Below are 15,727 nucleotides of genomic sequence, written 5' to 3'. Positions count from 1 at the left end.
ATAAACATTATGTCCAAAGTATTTTCTCACAAGCCCAACTGCATTTCTTGGAGAGCTTTCAACGGCAAGCATGTCCGTAATAAAGCCAAAAATAATAAGAGGAGGGAGAGAGAAACTGCAAAGACAGCCGCTCAGATGATTTGGCTTGCAGATATTCAATTTGCTGAAGATCCATCCAGTTCATACTGTGAACTGGAGGCTAGCGTTGGGGATTTAGCCATGTGGGTTCAAGAGAGCTGAGCAAAGACCATTTTTTCTAATATTTCTGAACTCCCTGATAAATGGCATCCATGGTTTTCTGGTGCATTAGTGGAGGATTCATATCAGCTGTTTTCACAGCTGTTCATGTCGAAGCCTTGGTTTAGAGAAACTCATTGTATCCAAAAGCAAAATCTGAGTATGTTGTCAGTGATTTCAGATGTTCAGGGAAACACCAGACCAAATACCAGCATGGCATTGTAAAATGAATGGAATATATATACATACATGCATATATATATGTGTGTATATATATGTATATATACAGCAACTATTCAATGGCAGACATTATAAGGTGCTGTGCAAAAGACATAAGCCACACAGTCAAGAAACACATAATAATAAGCCTAAAACGTACTTTAAAGATTTTTAAGACATTTGGTATCCTGTCTGGCCTCCTAACTTCCAGGCCAGTTTGTTGCCTAGTCCAAGGGCATGATGCCAAAAACATCTAACAGAAACCCATCTATCTTCACTCATCTTTCCTATTTTTGGACAATGGGACCCAAAATAGAGCCAGTAAGACTATTCTTGACAAACAGACAAATGTTTCCAAAAAACCCCCCAAATCAACTCAACGTCTGGTTCGGAGCTTTTCCCAGACCTTTTGACCATATCACACAGTGTGAGGTTTGCTTCATGCTATGTGATACAGTTGAGAGCCCCCATAAATTGCTAATAAGCATGCCTTGAGTTGGGGCTGTTTTGTCCGATTACAATATTCAAGGTCAAGAAGGTATTGTCATGTTTTACTTGAGAAGTCCTAAAAGTCCTATGAAATCCTTAAGAGTGACTGAGCTTCCATCTCCATGACAGCTGGACTCCTTCCATTGATGAAAGCTCTGAAAGCTAGTAAGTGGGCCTTGAGTTGGGACTGCACTTGCTTTCATTTGGCTGTATAAACTCATGAAAACAGGTAGGGTTTGTTGCAGGGCTGTTGACTGCATTTGTTTTAGCTAGGGGCATCCATTAAACTACATGCACACCTTAAAATGTGCCACTCATACATGAGTGTCGTCAAAAGGCTCTGCATTTGTTACCTTCATTCACATGAACTATTAGAAAAATATACATCATTAAATGAAAAGTACCAAATGAAAATATTAGAAAGAAGAATTTTATGCATGTGTGACTCGAGAGCAGCGGCCAGTTGGCGGGGGTAGGGCAGCGATTGCATCGGGGTGGCCGTGGCCCCTGGGCCACAGCTTAGTGCTGCCATTGCCTGCATCTGATGTAAAAAACAGGTACGAAGGCTATCAAAAGTTCATTCAGCATTGTGATAACCCCACAAAATACATTTTACTATACCAGTAATGAGGTACAGTATATGTACAGCTGGAGCAGTGAAACTGGAGTTCTTTGTAAAAAGCTGATCTCACTTTTTCCAATAATAAAATGTGCCCTTTGTGAAAGTATTCAAGTCCAACTACGTTCATTAAAAATACAGATCGGGCCATTCAGATTAATGCTGACATTATAGGTACTGTACTGTGCTGATATCCAAAGGGGACAACTTTATATTGATGTTCATGGCTGAACATGCAGCTATTTTAATTAAACACTCAATCAAATAAAACAGGAAAAAAGTGCAACATATCAAAATGTTGGATCTGGTTAAACGAGTGAAACTATGCACTGAGGTGAAAATTAAGTTTCCTCACCAAAATCAACCACCTTGATAACTCTGATAACTTTCCAAACTAAAAGAGCAAAATTTCAGCAGATACAATCATACTTCGAATTCCCAGACACATCTACATTTTGCCTTTTGGTATTCAAAAATGTTTCAGCAAGAAAACACTCCCTTATGATTCATGTCTTTGAACTTAAAACAAATCCCACCATACTTTCTGAATTCCACTGGTGGTAAGTAGTCTTTCTCCGAAAGCCAAGTAAGCTTTAGCAATATGGTCCCCGTTAGGTTCATAGTCACTCTGTCAAATAATAAATCAGTCTCAGCTGGTACTGAATTCCTCCATGGTTGCAACTTCATCACCCTCTTCATCATCCACGAGCAACTGGATCCTACAGCTCTGACGTGCTCTTCCTGAAGGCCTTACAACACACAGAAATTCAGTTTATCCATTATTTACAGCATATCAGCACCTACAAATTGAAGGGCCTAATTTGATCTTATTTTTTTTTGTATATGAACAACCAGTATAGCAAACGTCACACCCATGCCACCTGCCAAACCCAACATGGTAGACTGCGGTGTGCCTGGAGGCAAGTTTGCAAAGTGAAGTAAGGTTTGCTCCCTCGTGTGAAATTTAACATATCATAATGTGAAGTGTCAGTGTGTGAAACGTTTTGCAAACGCATTTTAATCTGCAATCTGTTGTGCACCAGAGACAGCATACTTTCACCCATCGGCACTATGCATGGTGCCAGATCAAAGTGATGCACCGGTTGTTTGGCAATGCCATTTCAGGCTGCTGCTCTTAACCACTCTGTTGACCACTGCAGAGACAGTCAGGTCAGAGCTTTGTGTAAAATTGCTGCTGACAGGCCATGCATTGAACTGTAGCGCCCTCACCTGTTTAACTGGTGTAGTGTGTTTTGGGAACTATTTGACCATCATGCACACCAAAGTGCATCTAGGTTATTATGGAACTTTTCGTCTTTGTTCTCACTGGAAAAACAACCAGCTTTCTAGAAAGTACCTTAAAGTTTGAAAAATCAGTTGTTCTTGTTTGGCTGCACATACAGTTTTGTAATTGATGTTTACAACTTCTGTCGCGTTACTGTTGTTTTATATATAGCTATGATCTCTAATGTTCCATTTCCTAATCAAAGAATGCTTTATCTTGCTGAGATGTATTCAAAGACAAATTTCCACTAAGGTGGACACGTCATATTAAAGTTTATTGTACTGTATTTTGTATTGAGGCCATGAGGGAGATTCCCACCAGTCTTCATTTTCAGGGCCATCATATCTGCCAAATACCCTGTTTTTTTTTCTAAGGATGCCAGCTGAGGATAATTTTACTTCTGGATATGATGCACGTCAGACATACACTGAGAGGCAATAGTGTGTGATATCCACGACGAGAAACAATGGGCCTTTATCCCCACAGACATTTTGACAAGTCATGGCAGGGAAAGCACAGGTGTAATTAATAAGCTTAATAAAGGCTGCTTTCAGTTAGGTGTTCTAGCTCCAGGCTCATGGAACCGTGCTAGCTCATTGGCTCTGTTTTATGAATTACCTAAATCAAACACAGCCAGAATTATTTTTTATTAATTACACATGTGTTTTCCCTACTGTTGCAAGTTAAAATGTCTGCTGTGATCCATTAAAAGAAGCTTCTTTCACTATGTAGCAGAGACGCTGCCTCTGTAATGAAGCAGACCCCAAGCACTGTCCTGATGTCAGGCAACAATGTCGCAGCTGTTAAGTAGAAACTGAGTCTACTAACATTTATTCATTATCTGTCCACATATGGAGAAATGCTTAATGATTTGGAAATCTATTTATCAAATCAATATGTAGCAGTGGTGTAAAGTAACTACATTCAGTCAAGTATTGTGCTTAAGTACAATTTTGCGGTACCTTTACTTTTTTGATTTTATGTAACTTTATACTTCTACTTCACTGCATTACAGAGGTAAATATTGTACTTTTTACTGTACAACATTTATCTGACAGCTGTTGTTACTAATCATGATACTCAAAGTGCTTCAGTGAAACGGAGAAGCTCACCTATAGATTAAACTATCCAACAGTATATAATATTCCAATAATATGACTGACTGTAATACTTAAAATACATTTTGCTGGTCATACTTTCATACTTTTACTCAAGTGAAATCTTGAATGTAGGAATTTTACCTATGACAGAGAATTTGTACAGAGAGATATCCCGACTTTGAATTAAGTAAAAGATCTGAGTACTTCTTCCACCACTGAGATATTACATTGTGGGTGTCTACATTTTGCACTACTACGTGCCAAACAATCTCATGTTTCAATTCACTATGAATCTTCATATTATTCTCAGCACATTTTTCATTTATGAGATGAGCTGTCTCAACAAAAACCCTTTCTTTTGTATGTGGACACTTATCCTACCTCCGAAAACAAACCCCAAGAGATATCTGTCTGGATGTAGTTTTGTTGCGACATTCAAGGATGGTCATTCAGTTTCTTCTTCCAGATTGTAGAGACCTTTTCATGGAGGACATCTTAACATGTTACAGAAGGAGAAGCACAGATGTAAACAATAAAGTCAGTGATGGCTGAATACCATGTATCTGCTTCAGTTTCAGGAGTCTGGTGCTGTGCATGCTGGCTCACTGAGTGAGTTTACACATACTTGTATCCTGGTGTTGAGTCTTTTCCTGGTTTTGATCATGTTCATTGATATTTACTTGGAAGGGGAAAATTCAGGTTATTCATATCTCTGTATATATGATCATAACAGTATCCAGGCTTGTGATCCTGTCTTGATTTCTCATGACTATGTCCAGTACCAACAAAGAAAGTTCAGAAGCCTGCTCAGAAATCTGGATAAGGTGTTAATGTGCTACATTATCTTGGTTTCTTTTACTCTAGGTAGCAGATTTCGGTTTCCCAAAATTGGTTCCTCAAAGTAGGACTTGATGTTTACATGTGCAAATCTTAACCAGGATACTAGTGTGCTTTGAACGCAACATCTGTGCTTCTTCTACTTTGAAAAGTCAAAATGTCTGCTACGAAAAAGGCCTGTAAGAAGTACATTCTCACTCACAGTCTCTTATTCATTGTTTTAATGTATGCTTCTTCTTTTTTTTTTTTTTTTTTCTTTCTCTTACATTTAACCACAATAACACACTGTTGAATCTCTACACGATACATGCTCATATGTCGTCGTGCTTACATGCCCTCTGCTCGCTGTATGTTCTTCATCTTTGGTCCGTAGGTCACTGTGACCTGGCCTTCCGTTGAGCGCGCTGCCACCTGCTGGTCAGAGGTGGTAACAACGGTTGCCCTGTCAGCACAGTCGAAGATGGCGACTGGAGTCCTTCACAGAGTCAGCGGTGGCCTGGGTCGGGCTAAAAGCAGGGCCCAGTCCGCCGGACAGCTCGTCGTGTGGACCAGGTGAGGCAGCCGTCAGTGTACATGTCTAGTAGTCAGGTCTGTAGTGTCTGTAGATCGCTGCTGTGTCATTCATTTCAGTACGTTTCCGCACGACGATGAGCTTGGGCAAGCTAGCCCGTTAACTGCTAGCCAGTCCCCGGTGGCCTTCAGCTTGAACTTAACGTGAAAGCTACTCCGTTAAATTTTTTTGCTCCTTGACATTTAAGATTAAAGCTGCTTGGATTTGCTGGCAAAAGTGAAAGAATACAAGTTTCTGTCATCTTTTGTTCTTGAACGTCTCAAATGGTCAAGGTCAATTTGGTACTTTATTGTGAAATTTAATGCATCTGCTTATGTCTTACAAATAGCATGTATTAATGATGAGTGAGCCATGCACTGTTACACACTGTGACCTGCTGCACTGTTATGTAGGACATACACTATTATCGCAGTGTGTATGCAGTGGAAGTACTGACATGTCAAACCCAGCCTGTCTTTTGACCTTACAGCAACAACTGTAAATCTGTGATATTCTGAGTGTTTCTGTATCTTCTATCAGTGCATCACACATGTCAGCTCACATGAAGAAACAAAAAGGAGTCCGAACCTAATCAGACATCACAGACATCAAACCAGGAAGCCAGTCTTGGCATAGTTTTACACTGGTCGTGCAATAATGCTAATTTCTCTGTGTTTGCAGGGGGTTTGCAACGTCCAGCAGCAGAAACAGGGAGGACAGCTGGTTTAAGTCACTGTTTGTGAGGAAAGTTGATCCCAGGAAAGATGCACACTCCAACCTACTGACCAAAAATGAGGAAAGTAACCTGTACAAAATCCAGTGTAAGTTGACCACTGTCGTAATCCATAAACCATTTCAGGGCTGCAGTGATTGTTGTCATTGTCGTCTTGATTCATAGAGTCGTAGCTTGGTGAAAAATGGCCGAAGATGATCTCCTCAAATGTCTTGTTTTGTCCATAACCCAGAGATTTTCAGTTTACTGTCATAGAAATGTAAAGAAACTACCAACATATTCATATTTTAGAAGCTGGAATCAGAAAATTTTGACTTTTTTTTTTTACTTGTGCCAATTAACGAATTATCAAAATAGTTGGCAATTAATTTGACAGATCTAATCAATGAATCTATGAATTGTTGCAGCTCTGAACCATTTCTCCTAAAGTAAAAATGAGATTGTTTTTAAGTCTGACTCTCTTTTCAGTCCATAATGTCAAGCCAGAGTGCCTGGATTCCTACAACAAACTCTGGTGAGTGTCTTTTCATATTATTGTCTAAGCTGCAAGCTGTTATTAGCTTGTACTTAAGTGCAAGTAGTAGCCGCAGTAGTAGTAGCAGCATGAGGTCGGGACGACCCAGTAAACTGTTGTGCTGTGAAGAATTCTGTGCAGTCTATTCCTGTGAGATGATTGACGACGTGTCATGACTTCAGTCCTTCATAGACCAATTTTGCTCATAGCTAAGATGACTGGAGGCTACTGGAGCGACAGGAACCTACTTGTAGTCAGAGACTAATTTGGGACTTGCAACTTTAGAGGGAAGACATGCGACTACAAAACATGTGATTGCCGTTTGCACTTTTTATATTTCAGTGTATTTGGTTCACTTGTGTGTTTCTCATTCATCGCAGTGAGGATGTTTTGCCCTCTATCCATGCTGATAAGTACTACCCCTGTGAGCTGGTGGGCACCTGGAACACCTGGTATGGAGAACAAGACCAGGCTGGTAGGATTACTAATATCAACACACAGACATCTGCGGTGTAACGTATATCTGTCCTACATGCTCTGCACAGTTTGCAAATCAGTAGGCTTGTTATACTGTATATCCACACTCATGCTAGCATACCATACTGTAAGCCTTTACACCACAAACATAGGCTCAGTATACAACTGCATAAATGGCTTGATAACACCTGAACAAACAGACTCATTCATTAAGTCAGATAAACATGAAAAATAATTCATTGCTATGAATTATTAACTATTCGTCTAATATAACCTGGACAGACTAATGATTTATGTTGTCTTTCTAGTTTAGATTTTCAATTATCAGGATATAATTTCTTCACTTCTGAAACTCTGTTGGAATAAAAGGGCATTTTCACAAACATGTATATAGTTCAGGACCTGTTAGGTCAAAGATTATATCTGAGTCTGAAGGCTGGAAGATTTTTTTAAAATCATACTCTTTAATGATCCTGACTGTTCTGTGATCTATTATTTATTTTTTCCTCTTCTCCCAGTTCATCTGTGGCGTTACAGAGGAGGATACCCAGCTCTGACAGAGGTGATGAACAAGCTCAAGCAGAACCAGGTGAAGGCTCCTTCAGACACATCTCATTTGTATCACCCCTGCTTAATGCTGTAGCAGTGTGCTAACAGCAGAGTGCAGCCATCAGTCGACATAAAGCTTATTGATTGGTGTCTGTCCATTGGCAGGACTTCACAGCGTACAGGAAGGAGCGGGGTAAGATGCTGATGTCTCGCAGAAACCAGCTCCTGCTGGAGTTCAGCTTCTGGAACGAGCCCGTACCCCGAGAGGGCCCCAACATCTATGAGCTCAGGTCCTACCAGCTCAGGGTGAGTGAGGACCAGAGGGTCATTAGTAGTGCTGTTGATGTCTGTGATTGAGTGAGTTTGAAAGTGTGAGTCCAGCCCATAATGTCTGATGTGGCCCGTACCTCTGCTCAGTGCCAAACATAATCAGCATCACCAGCAATCCAAACATTTATCAAACTCAAATGGGTGTAACTGCTGATATTGAATTAATCGCCCTTTCTTTTTATGTTCATCTTATTTATATAGTTCAAAATCACAAGAAATGCCTTAATGGGCTTCACAGTCATATAATACCCCTCAAACAATGTACAGCATACAATACCCCTCAAACTCCCCCCAAAAAACCTTTCAGCACTCTGAACCCCACAACCCACTGGCAGGATTGAAATGTTTTCTTTAAAAAAATCACCAAAATTACACCGTTTATCCAAGTCAGAAACTGTAGAAACAGAGATTATCTGCAGATTTCAACATTTCCGATGGTCCTCGAATGAATCATGTGTGACGCGCTTCCATCAGGAAACATAACCACATCAACATGTTCTGTAGAAATAAATTCCTTTTATTTTTTTCAGTTTTAGTTAAATAAATTATCAAAGAAATTCAACTTGAGTTTTATTTTCTGTTTTGATGATTTATTATATTATAAGCTTGATTGGTTTTGAGCAAAGAAGCTTTGTGTTGGTTGGTGTGGAGGTCAGGAGGTCAGGAGCTCAGCCCGGTCGACTGTAAGGGACTCATAACGGTGAACAGCAGAACCTGCAGAGCCTGGTGTTTAATGTAGAACCAGCCTTTTAATTATAGGATAAAAAGAAGGTTCTGTTTTTTTGGGTGGGTTGACTGACACCCATTTGTTCACAACTAGGAGCCACACGTCTCCTTCACAGCAGAAAGGAGCAGCGTTACTCTTTCACTTTTCCCTGCTCACATTTTCCCATTTAAACTGATGATCTCCCAGTCACATGCTTTGCTTGTTTGACCTCAAAAGTACCTCCGCCCTCACAAAACTACTGTAAGACATGCAATGACCCAGTGTCATCAGCATTCAGGATGAGAGCAGTGTTCAAACAATCATCATTATTTCTACTTATGAACTCATAGATCGCGTTGGCAGTGCAGCCGCACATGATTGTAGCCTGGATCAATGGTTAAATTGAAAGCAGTCTTAGTCCTACGTAATGCTCCGTGCACATCACTCCAGTTCCTGCAGATTAAGTTGTTTTTTTTCTAATCTGACAGGAAAAACTGTCTCCAGATCAGCGCTTCCTGTGACATGTGATGTATGCAAGCTATTATCCCTCATCACAGACTGAGATAACATCATAGAGACAGTAGGGCGTTTGTTGTCTTAAGCACCAGAGGATGATTGAAGAAGCCATCGGGTGTAGCTGTTATTGCAGCTTATCTTCACAGTGACAAAAAACCTGCTTTATGTCTTTACCATTTATTTATGTCCGTGTGTTTAGTCTGGAAAGAGGAAGAAAGTGTGATACCAATCTGTAGTTTTGAAAACTCTGAATTATATATGTTCAATGGTAATAAAGAATATTGTGTTTTCTTTCTTCCAGCCAGGAACCATGATCGAGTGGGGTAATTACTGGTAAGGCAGCCTGGATTCATTTGATTTGCTGAACTGTAGTTACAGATCGGTTGCACTACATGAAACCTTCCTCATCAAGCTGTCATTAATAAGAGCTATTCCACAGAGAGGCACTATTTTGAAGCCGTACTGTCATGCTCTCAAGCCAAGACTCAAATTCAGAGTGGAACGTTATGTACATTACAGATGTGTGTATAATGAGCCTGGAAAGAGCCTCCGCTGGAGCTGAGGCAGCCAGCAGGTCAACGTTTATCAGTTTGTGCAACGTAGTTGATTGCAATTGATTTAAACGAAGACCTGAGCTTTCTGCACACGCCACAGTCTTTTTTTTTTTTCTGTGGAGGTGGATTGAAGTGGATTTGTGTCGGTCTGTGTACTTGTCGGACCAGTTTTTTGCGACAAGTTGTTTTGCAACTTCGTCAGCGAATTTGGATGTGAAAGGTGACTCTGCTGCGTGTGGTCGTTCCTAACGGTCATGTGCGTGATCTCACATGTGAATATGATGTAAAACACCTGACTGTCATCCGTGTTTCTGCTGTGAGGCTTCACATTTCCATTCCTCCTACAAGGCCGAAGCTGGGACGCTGTGTAAGACATAAATAAAATCAGAGAGCAGTCATTTGCAAACAAACTGTGTTTGCTTGTAACAGTTTCACAAAATGTTCCTGAGCTCATGTATTAATCTCCTTTATCCAATCATGTGTTCACAAAGTGGTGAAACTCTCTCCATCCTTGCTCATGAACGACTGAGCCTTTCCAGGATGCCCCTTTCATGATCATGATTTATTTATGTTTTACACAGCGTCCAACCGTTTTTGGAATCAGGGTTGTAATAAGCAAACATTGAAATAATCATAAGAAAGAAAGAAAAAAATCACTTTTGATGAAAAGATCACGCAAGGACAAGGACACTCTCCCCAAAGCTGCTATTTCTTTGCCTATGTGTGCATTTCTGCGTCCTTTAACCAGCCTGTATTTGAACAAACCTCTACAGTCATGCAAATTATGCCAGCAGAGCAATTTAAGCCAATTTCAATACAATTTGTGTAATGGAGGCTTAAGCATCTTCTTCAAGTTACATGAAGGTTTTGTATCCAGACGGTGATTATGATTTGAATAAGTACATGTTTGCTTTGGGGGAAAACATGATGGATTTAAAACCGGACTTGGCCGGTGTTAAGAATCATAAACATGTATACAGTAAGAAATGATGTCACATCTTATGGTTGGATGGGATGCTGCAGTGGATAATCTCCAGCTGTGGAAGGCTGGTGTTGTGCAGCTCACGTTAAGAAAAAACTCCGAATCCAGTTGTGCAAATGAAAAACAGTCCAGGAAAAATTTAGAGATGATGTCTCAATCCTTGTTTGAAGTCTGGCCAGTTATCTAACGCGCAGACCCACTCGTGCGATGTCAGATGAAGCGCTTGGTGTTTTTTGGCTGCCGTGTGACTGAAGTTGTTCTTGTGTGCAGGGCCAGGGCCATTGGATACCGCCAGCACAACAGAGAAGCTGTGGGAGGGTTTTTCTCACAGATCGGCAACCTCTATATGGTTCATCACCTCTGGGGTACGATCAAATAGCAGCTTTCTGACACGCTGACAGTGACACCGTGTAGTTGTTTCTGAAGAAATAGTTCTGCTAAGTGATTGTGATGAAGTCAGTTAGCTGCTTCCAGTTCCTAAGATGTGAGGATTTGTTGCTTCTCTTTGTTCTGTATCGTTGTAAATATGTTTGTTTGTCACCTTCAGCTTACAAAGACCTTCAGTCTAGAGAAGACACAAGGAATGGCGCCTGGCAGCAGGAGGGCTGGGACGAGGTGGTTTATTACACGGGTGAGCAAAGATTAAAAAAAAAAAAAAGTCCCCTTTTAAACACAAAGTGTCGATGACAGCTCAGAGTTGTGCATCTGAAAACAATCTTTGCACATTTGTCTTGAGCAACAACATATCGAGCGTCGCTTTTAGGGCTCGCTTAACCTGATCAATATCAAAAGGACTTTAAACTGTGAGGACACACTCAATCAGCTCAACATCTTTCACCTTTTCTCCAGTTCCTCTCATTCAGCATATGGATTCCAGGATCATGATCCCCACGAAGGCTTCCCCGCTGCAGTGAAAGGAGACGCGAGCCGCAGGCTGAAATCAAGTGGCACCCTTTCGAATGTTACATCCATCCAGAGCATCACTATCATGGTTTCAACTATCCTGTCAGTGCTGCCGATCATCCCTTCTCTGTTCTTGTGTTTGCTTTCTCACTCCAAGATGTCAGGAGGACAGAGGAGGTAACCATGTTTACCGTGTATCTAAAATTAAAATAGTCCAAGCCACGACGACACACTTCTTTTTTTTTTGGGGGGGGGGGGGGGGGGGGGAGGTTGTGCAGCAGGGTGAGTTAATTCGGCCAATTTAAACCTCGTGATGGTTGTTATGTCCAACGTCTCGTGCCACATTAAAACTGGTCCATGAGGAGAGCCCACCTCTCAGTTTAGAACCAACCAAAGTTACTTGAAAAGACGAGCAGCTGTGCAGTGTGTACATGTCGGGACAGATGGGAAACAGTACTGCTGAAGCTCACTGTACGATGCAGTAGCTATTTATTTATTTAATGTGAATTTGGAATACATGTTTGAAGTGTGCTAATAAGAGGCGTTTTGATGTAATGCTTTTGCTGAGTGAAGCGAGAGAAGGCCTCCGTCTTCACGAAAACGATACAGTGTGACACGGTGTAAAATGCAAACCTCATCATTTTCTATTCTAAATCAAGTTTTGCAAACCACTCCTTTTAGTTGCTGTTACTGGATGTTCCTTGGTTCCCTGTCATGGTAATGTTGATGTTTCATGGTGCTGTGTTTGTAATTATGGCTTCTACTCTTTTCTTGTGAAGACAGCATGCCTGGTTTTAAAAAACTGTTTTTATCCAACATCTTTTAAAGGGGGCATAACTATCATGTATGATGAACTCTGAAAACAGGAGTCATCCAGCAGTGGCTGAGTGAATCTGGCTCGAAGTGGGCGGTCATGCTGCTGCGTATTGTAATATCAGATTTTATTGTAAAGGAAGCATGTTTATCTTGTCTTTTTGTTCCCCCGGTTCGTCGGGGACGGTGTAGAGGGAAGGACGAGACACAGATTAAAGCAGTTGAAACAACATCTTTGGCAGCATGTTCTTATATTTAATGCTGGTGTTCTCTACAGGACTGAAGTTACACACTCACTGACATGTCTGGTCGCCGTTCTTGGTCTCCATACAGAATTAAAACATTTCTTTTGCTCATTGCACATGCCATAATACGCAGGCGTTGTACTAGCTTACTTAAAAGGTTTTGATGCAAAAAGTGCAAAAACATCTAAAATCATTTCCTTATCTCCACATAGACAGGGTTTGGTTATTTGTTTAGTATCTTCTAGTATAAAAATCAACAGGGCAACATCCCCATGAAGGTAAGATTGGTCTCTAGTGTAAACATTCATTCATTATAAAAATCTACTAGGAGTCGAAGGAAACTTGTGCACTGGATAAAACCATAGAGAGGCACACCCTTGGGTGCAAATATAAAATGTTAAAATTAGTAACAGTGCTCGTTTAGCATCTTTAAATCTTCTCCAGCTCCTTTAGCAGCTCCCCGAAACTTGTCACGTACCACAAAGACCGCTCCTTCACCTGCGGCCTGACGACATTCCCTCCGAATCCAATGAAAGCACTCTGGGGGTTAAAGAGATAATATTTCAATCGCAGCACAGCTCCGATAAACGTGGCTGTGCTTTCAAACGTGCACATGAAGCTGAAAACCGGTGAGAGTTTAGAGACAGTGTGAACACTTACAGCAGGAGGGCAGGCCTCGAGATCAGTGGCTCCATCTCCAATCATCACCACAGTCTTGAAGCCGTACTGCTCCTTCAGCATGCTGATGACCTTTCCTTTCCCGCCACTCTCAGCTGTGGGCTGACTCTCATCAAAACCAGCATACTCTCCTGGAAAACACACCATTTAGAGATGTAGACTGATGCTTTATGACAAGCTGACAGGAGCGTTGTGCCACTTCAGATGAAGGAAGAGATTTGATACAGACACACGAAAAGTGTCAAACACTCTTACCATTGAAGTAGAACTTGAGTCGGTTGGCGTAGACATGATGCAGAGGTATGTTTAGCTGAGTGGCCACATGTTCAACAATGCAGCGGAAGCCACCTGAGATGAGAAACACCTTTATGTTGCGCTGGTGCAGACGGTCCACGAGCTCCCTGGAGAAAGATTAACAGCCATTTATCAGCACTCAAATTACACGGATGCAGCGTCTGCTTACATATTTGTGGAACAGCAAGTAGTTAATGCAGGATGTGCAACAATGGGCCCCATCTATCAGCCATGGCTGGGAGCCAACTACACATACATTTACAAGTTGATACAAGTTAAAAAATGTGTGCATATGCATAAAGGAGCAGGAAAAACTTGAACTGAAAAATGCAGGCATAGCATATTAGTCTCATGTCTTACTAAGAGGGTGTATATACTTCCATTAAACTAGGCTCACAGTAAAATTGTATTTTGTACAATTCTTCACACTGGATGACAAAAAATAATCTCTTTTTTTCTTTTTCATGTTATTAAATGGCCTCAACAATCAACAAGTGTTATGGCTTTATTAATATTAAGGCTGTTAACCACAAATATCAGTTTAAATGATGATTTTATGGACACTGAGTCTCCTGTGCACACTCATATGTCCGTGCTGAGTGGAACACCCTCACTCACAGGGTCCACTGAATGACTGGCATTTCTCAAATAAGCTGGAAAGGTCACACACACTCACCTGATGCCTGGAGTCAGCTGAGGTGGGTGGTCTGTTATCAGTTTGTTCACTTGTTCTCTGGAACATCGGATGATGGAAAGACGCTCAGTCAGGGCTGACTTAAAAGTCATGGAGCCACCCATAGCTTTGCGAGTCCTGGAATGAGAAGGAGTAAAAGATGGCATCATATAGCAACATGTACTTTTCATTGCGTGCTTCCGTGTGATGTTAACTTTTCCATACATTTCAGTGACTGCATCCCCCACACCACAGAACTTGGCAAGCTCGTCTATTCCTTCCTCTTTGATGACTGTGCTGTCCACATCAAAACAGACAGCTTCGGCTCTCCGGAAGAGCTCCTTTGTCTGTGAGAGTGTTGCCATTGTGCTGGAAAAAAACAGAAAAAAACGCACAGTATGAGACACTCAATAATAACAGCAGCACTTTCAATCTGGTGTGACAGATTTCAGGTCTGAGGTCTGTGATTTTGTCCAGCAGCTGCCTGATTGCATTGTTTGCCTAAGCCCTGTGTGCAGTGGATGTCTTCTATGCAGTGGAGCAGCAAATACATCCATTGACTGAAATACCTGTGTGCAAACGTTTCTGCATCAGCGGAGCTCATCTCAAATGAACACATTTGAGATGAGCTCCGTGAGCTCCGCACAGTGAGGCAAAAAAAAATGCGTTACATAAAGTCTGCCTACATAAACCATATGACTGGCCATTATGGACACCCTCCGCCCGGATTGCGTCACCCCAGGCACACAGCAGAGGAGCCGGGATGGCGAGCAAGCACCAAAACACACGTGAGGACGATGCAACCACATCCAAACCAGTCGCTTCTGCACGTTTAACGTAACAGCCGCTCTCTGAGGCATGCTGCCACAAAAATGACAGTCTGTGGTAACGAGTAACCGTTAGCATCGGAGTCGAGGGGATGTTACCTGCCTGGTGGGGTTCACTTCGCTCCACACAACCTCTATTCAGCTGCCGACTACTGGAAACTAGTCAATCCTCGAGATGAAGCTAACGTCTTCGGGGGAAAAAGTGTTAAAAACGTACAAGTTGGGCTCTGGTACTTACTGGTAAGGGCAGCGTTGATAAGGCACTACCAGCTTCAGCATTAGCCGACCCCTCAGTGAGCTCACGGATGAGGAAAGGAAGCGCTGAGTGCTCGACCAATCAGCGACAAGCCGGTGAGGGACCGCCCACTACCCGCTGGCTCTGTTCCATGACGACACCAACGGTCAGCAAACGGCTACTTTATGCTAACGTGTTTTGGTATTTTTCCGTACTATAAGTGTATTAAAGTAGGTTTTCCGTTATTAAAGTATTGTTAACACATTGAAACCACATGACCACATTAGAGAGTGAGGGTGAAGTTGGCAAACACGACTAAAAGTAATGTTAATAAAAGTTAAACACATTAGCTTTTCACCTCA

General features: G+C 41.6%; 2 protein-coding genes across 4 annotated transcripts; one reads left to right on the top strand and one right to left on the bottom strand.

The window, feature by feature from the left end:
- Positions 1-5,222: 5,222 nt before the first annotated feature.
- Positions 5,223-12,645, top strand: nipsnap2 (nipsnap homolog 2). The gene is made up of 10 exons (XM_076734924.1): positions 5,223-5,338; positions 6,018-6,157; positions 6,538-6,583; positions 6,964-7,058; positions 7,579-7,649; positions 7,775-7,915; positions 9,463-9,494; positions 10,968-11,062; positions 11,245-11,328; positions 11,547-12,645. The coding sequence occupies exons 1-10, from the start codon at positions 5,247-5,249 to the stop codon at positions 11,609-11,611; spliced, it is 861 nt and encodes a 286-aa protein (XP_076591039.1). The 5' UTR covers positions 5,223-5,246; the 3' UTR covers positions 11,612-12,645.
- psph (phosphoserine phosphatase) lies at positions 12,646-15,450 on the bottom strand. 3 transcript variants are annotated; one of them, XM_076734925.1, is made up of 6 exons: positions 15,369-15,450; positions 14,529-14,672; positions 14,307-14,441; positions 13,592-13,737; positions 13,319-13,467; positions 12,646-13,198 (listed from the first exon to the last, which is right to left on the bottom strand). In XM_076734925.1, exons 1-6 carry the CDS (start codon positions 15,407-15,409, stop codon positions 13,088-13,090), a joined length of 726 nt encoding a protein of 241 aa, XP_076591040.1. In that variant the 5' UTR covers positions 15,410-15,450; the 3' UTR covers positions 12,646-13,087. The 3 variants fall into 3 exon arrangements, with proteins under 3 accessions (XP_076591040.1, XP_076591042.1, XP_076591041.1); XM_076734927.1 differs by having other exon boundaries at positions 15,230-15,422; XM_076734926.1 differs by lacking the exon at positions 15,369-15,450 and adding an exon at positions 14,873-14,893.
- Positions 15,451-15,727: the final 277 nt, after the last annotated feature.

The sequence above is a fragment of the Chaetodon auriga genome, chromosome 7 (assembly GCF_051107435.1).
Source record: "Chaetodon auriga isolate fChaAug3 chromosome 7, fChaAug3.hap1, whole genome shotgun sequence".
Taxonomy (NCBI): Eukaryota; Metazoa; Chordata; class Actinopteri; order Chaetodontiformes; family Chaetodontidae; genus Chaetodon; species Chaetodon auriga.
This window is presented reverse-complemented; position numbering and strand designations above follow the sequence as displayed.

Coding starts and splice junctions, on each gene's coding strand:
- nipsnap2 (XM_076734924.1), top strand. CDS start 5,247: ATGGCGACTGGAGTCCTTCACAGAGTCAGCGGTGGCCTGGGTCGGGCT. Junction 6,158..6,537: donor TAACCTGTACAAAATCCAGT/GTAAGTTGACCA, acceptor CTCTCTTTTCAG/TCCATAATGTCAAGCCAGAG. Junction 11,063..11,244: donor TATGGTTCATCACCTCTGGG/GTACGATCAAAT, acceptor TGTCACCTTCAG/CTTACAAAGACCTTCAGTCT.
- psph (XM_076734925.1), bottom strand. CDS start 15,409: ATGCTGAAGCTGGTAGTGCCTTATCAACGCTGCCCTTACCA. Junction 14,673..15,368: donor TATCAACGCTGCCCTTACCA/GTAAGTACCAGA, acceptor GTTTTTTTCCAG/CACAATGGCAACACTCTCAC. Junction 13,199..13,318: donor TCGAGGCCTGCCCTCCTGCT/GTAAGTGTTCAC, acceptor TTTAACCCCCAG/AGTGCTTTCATTGGATTCGG.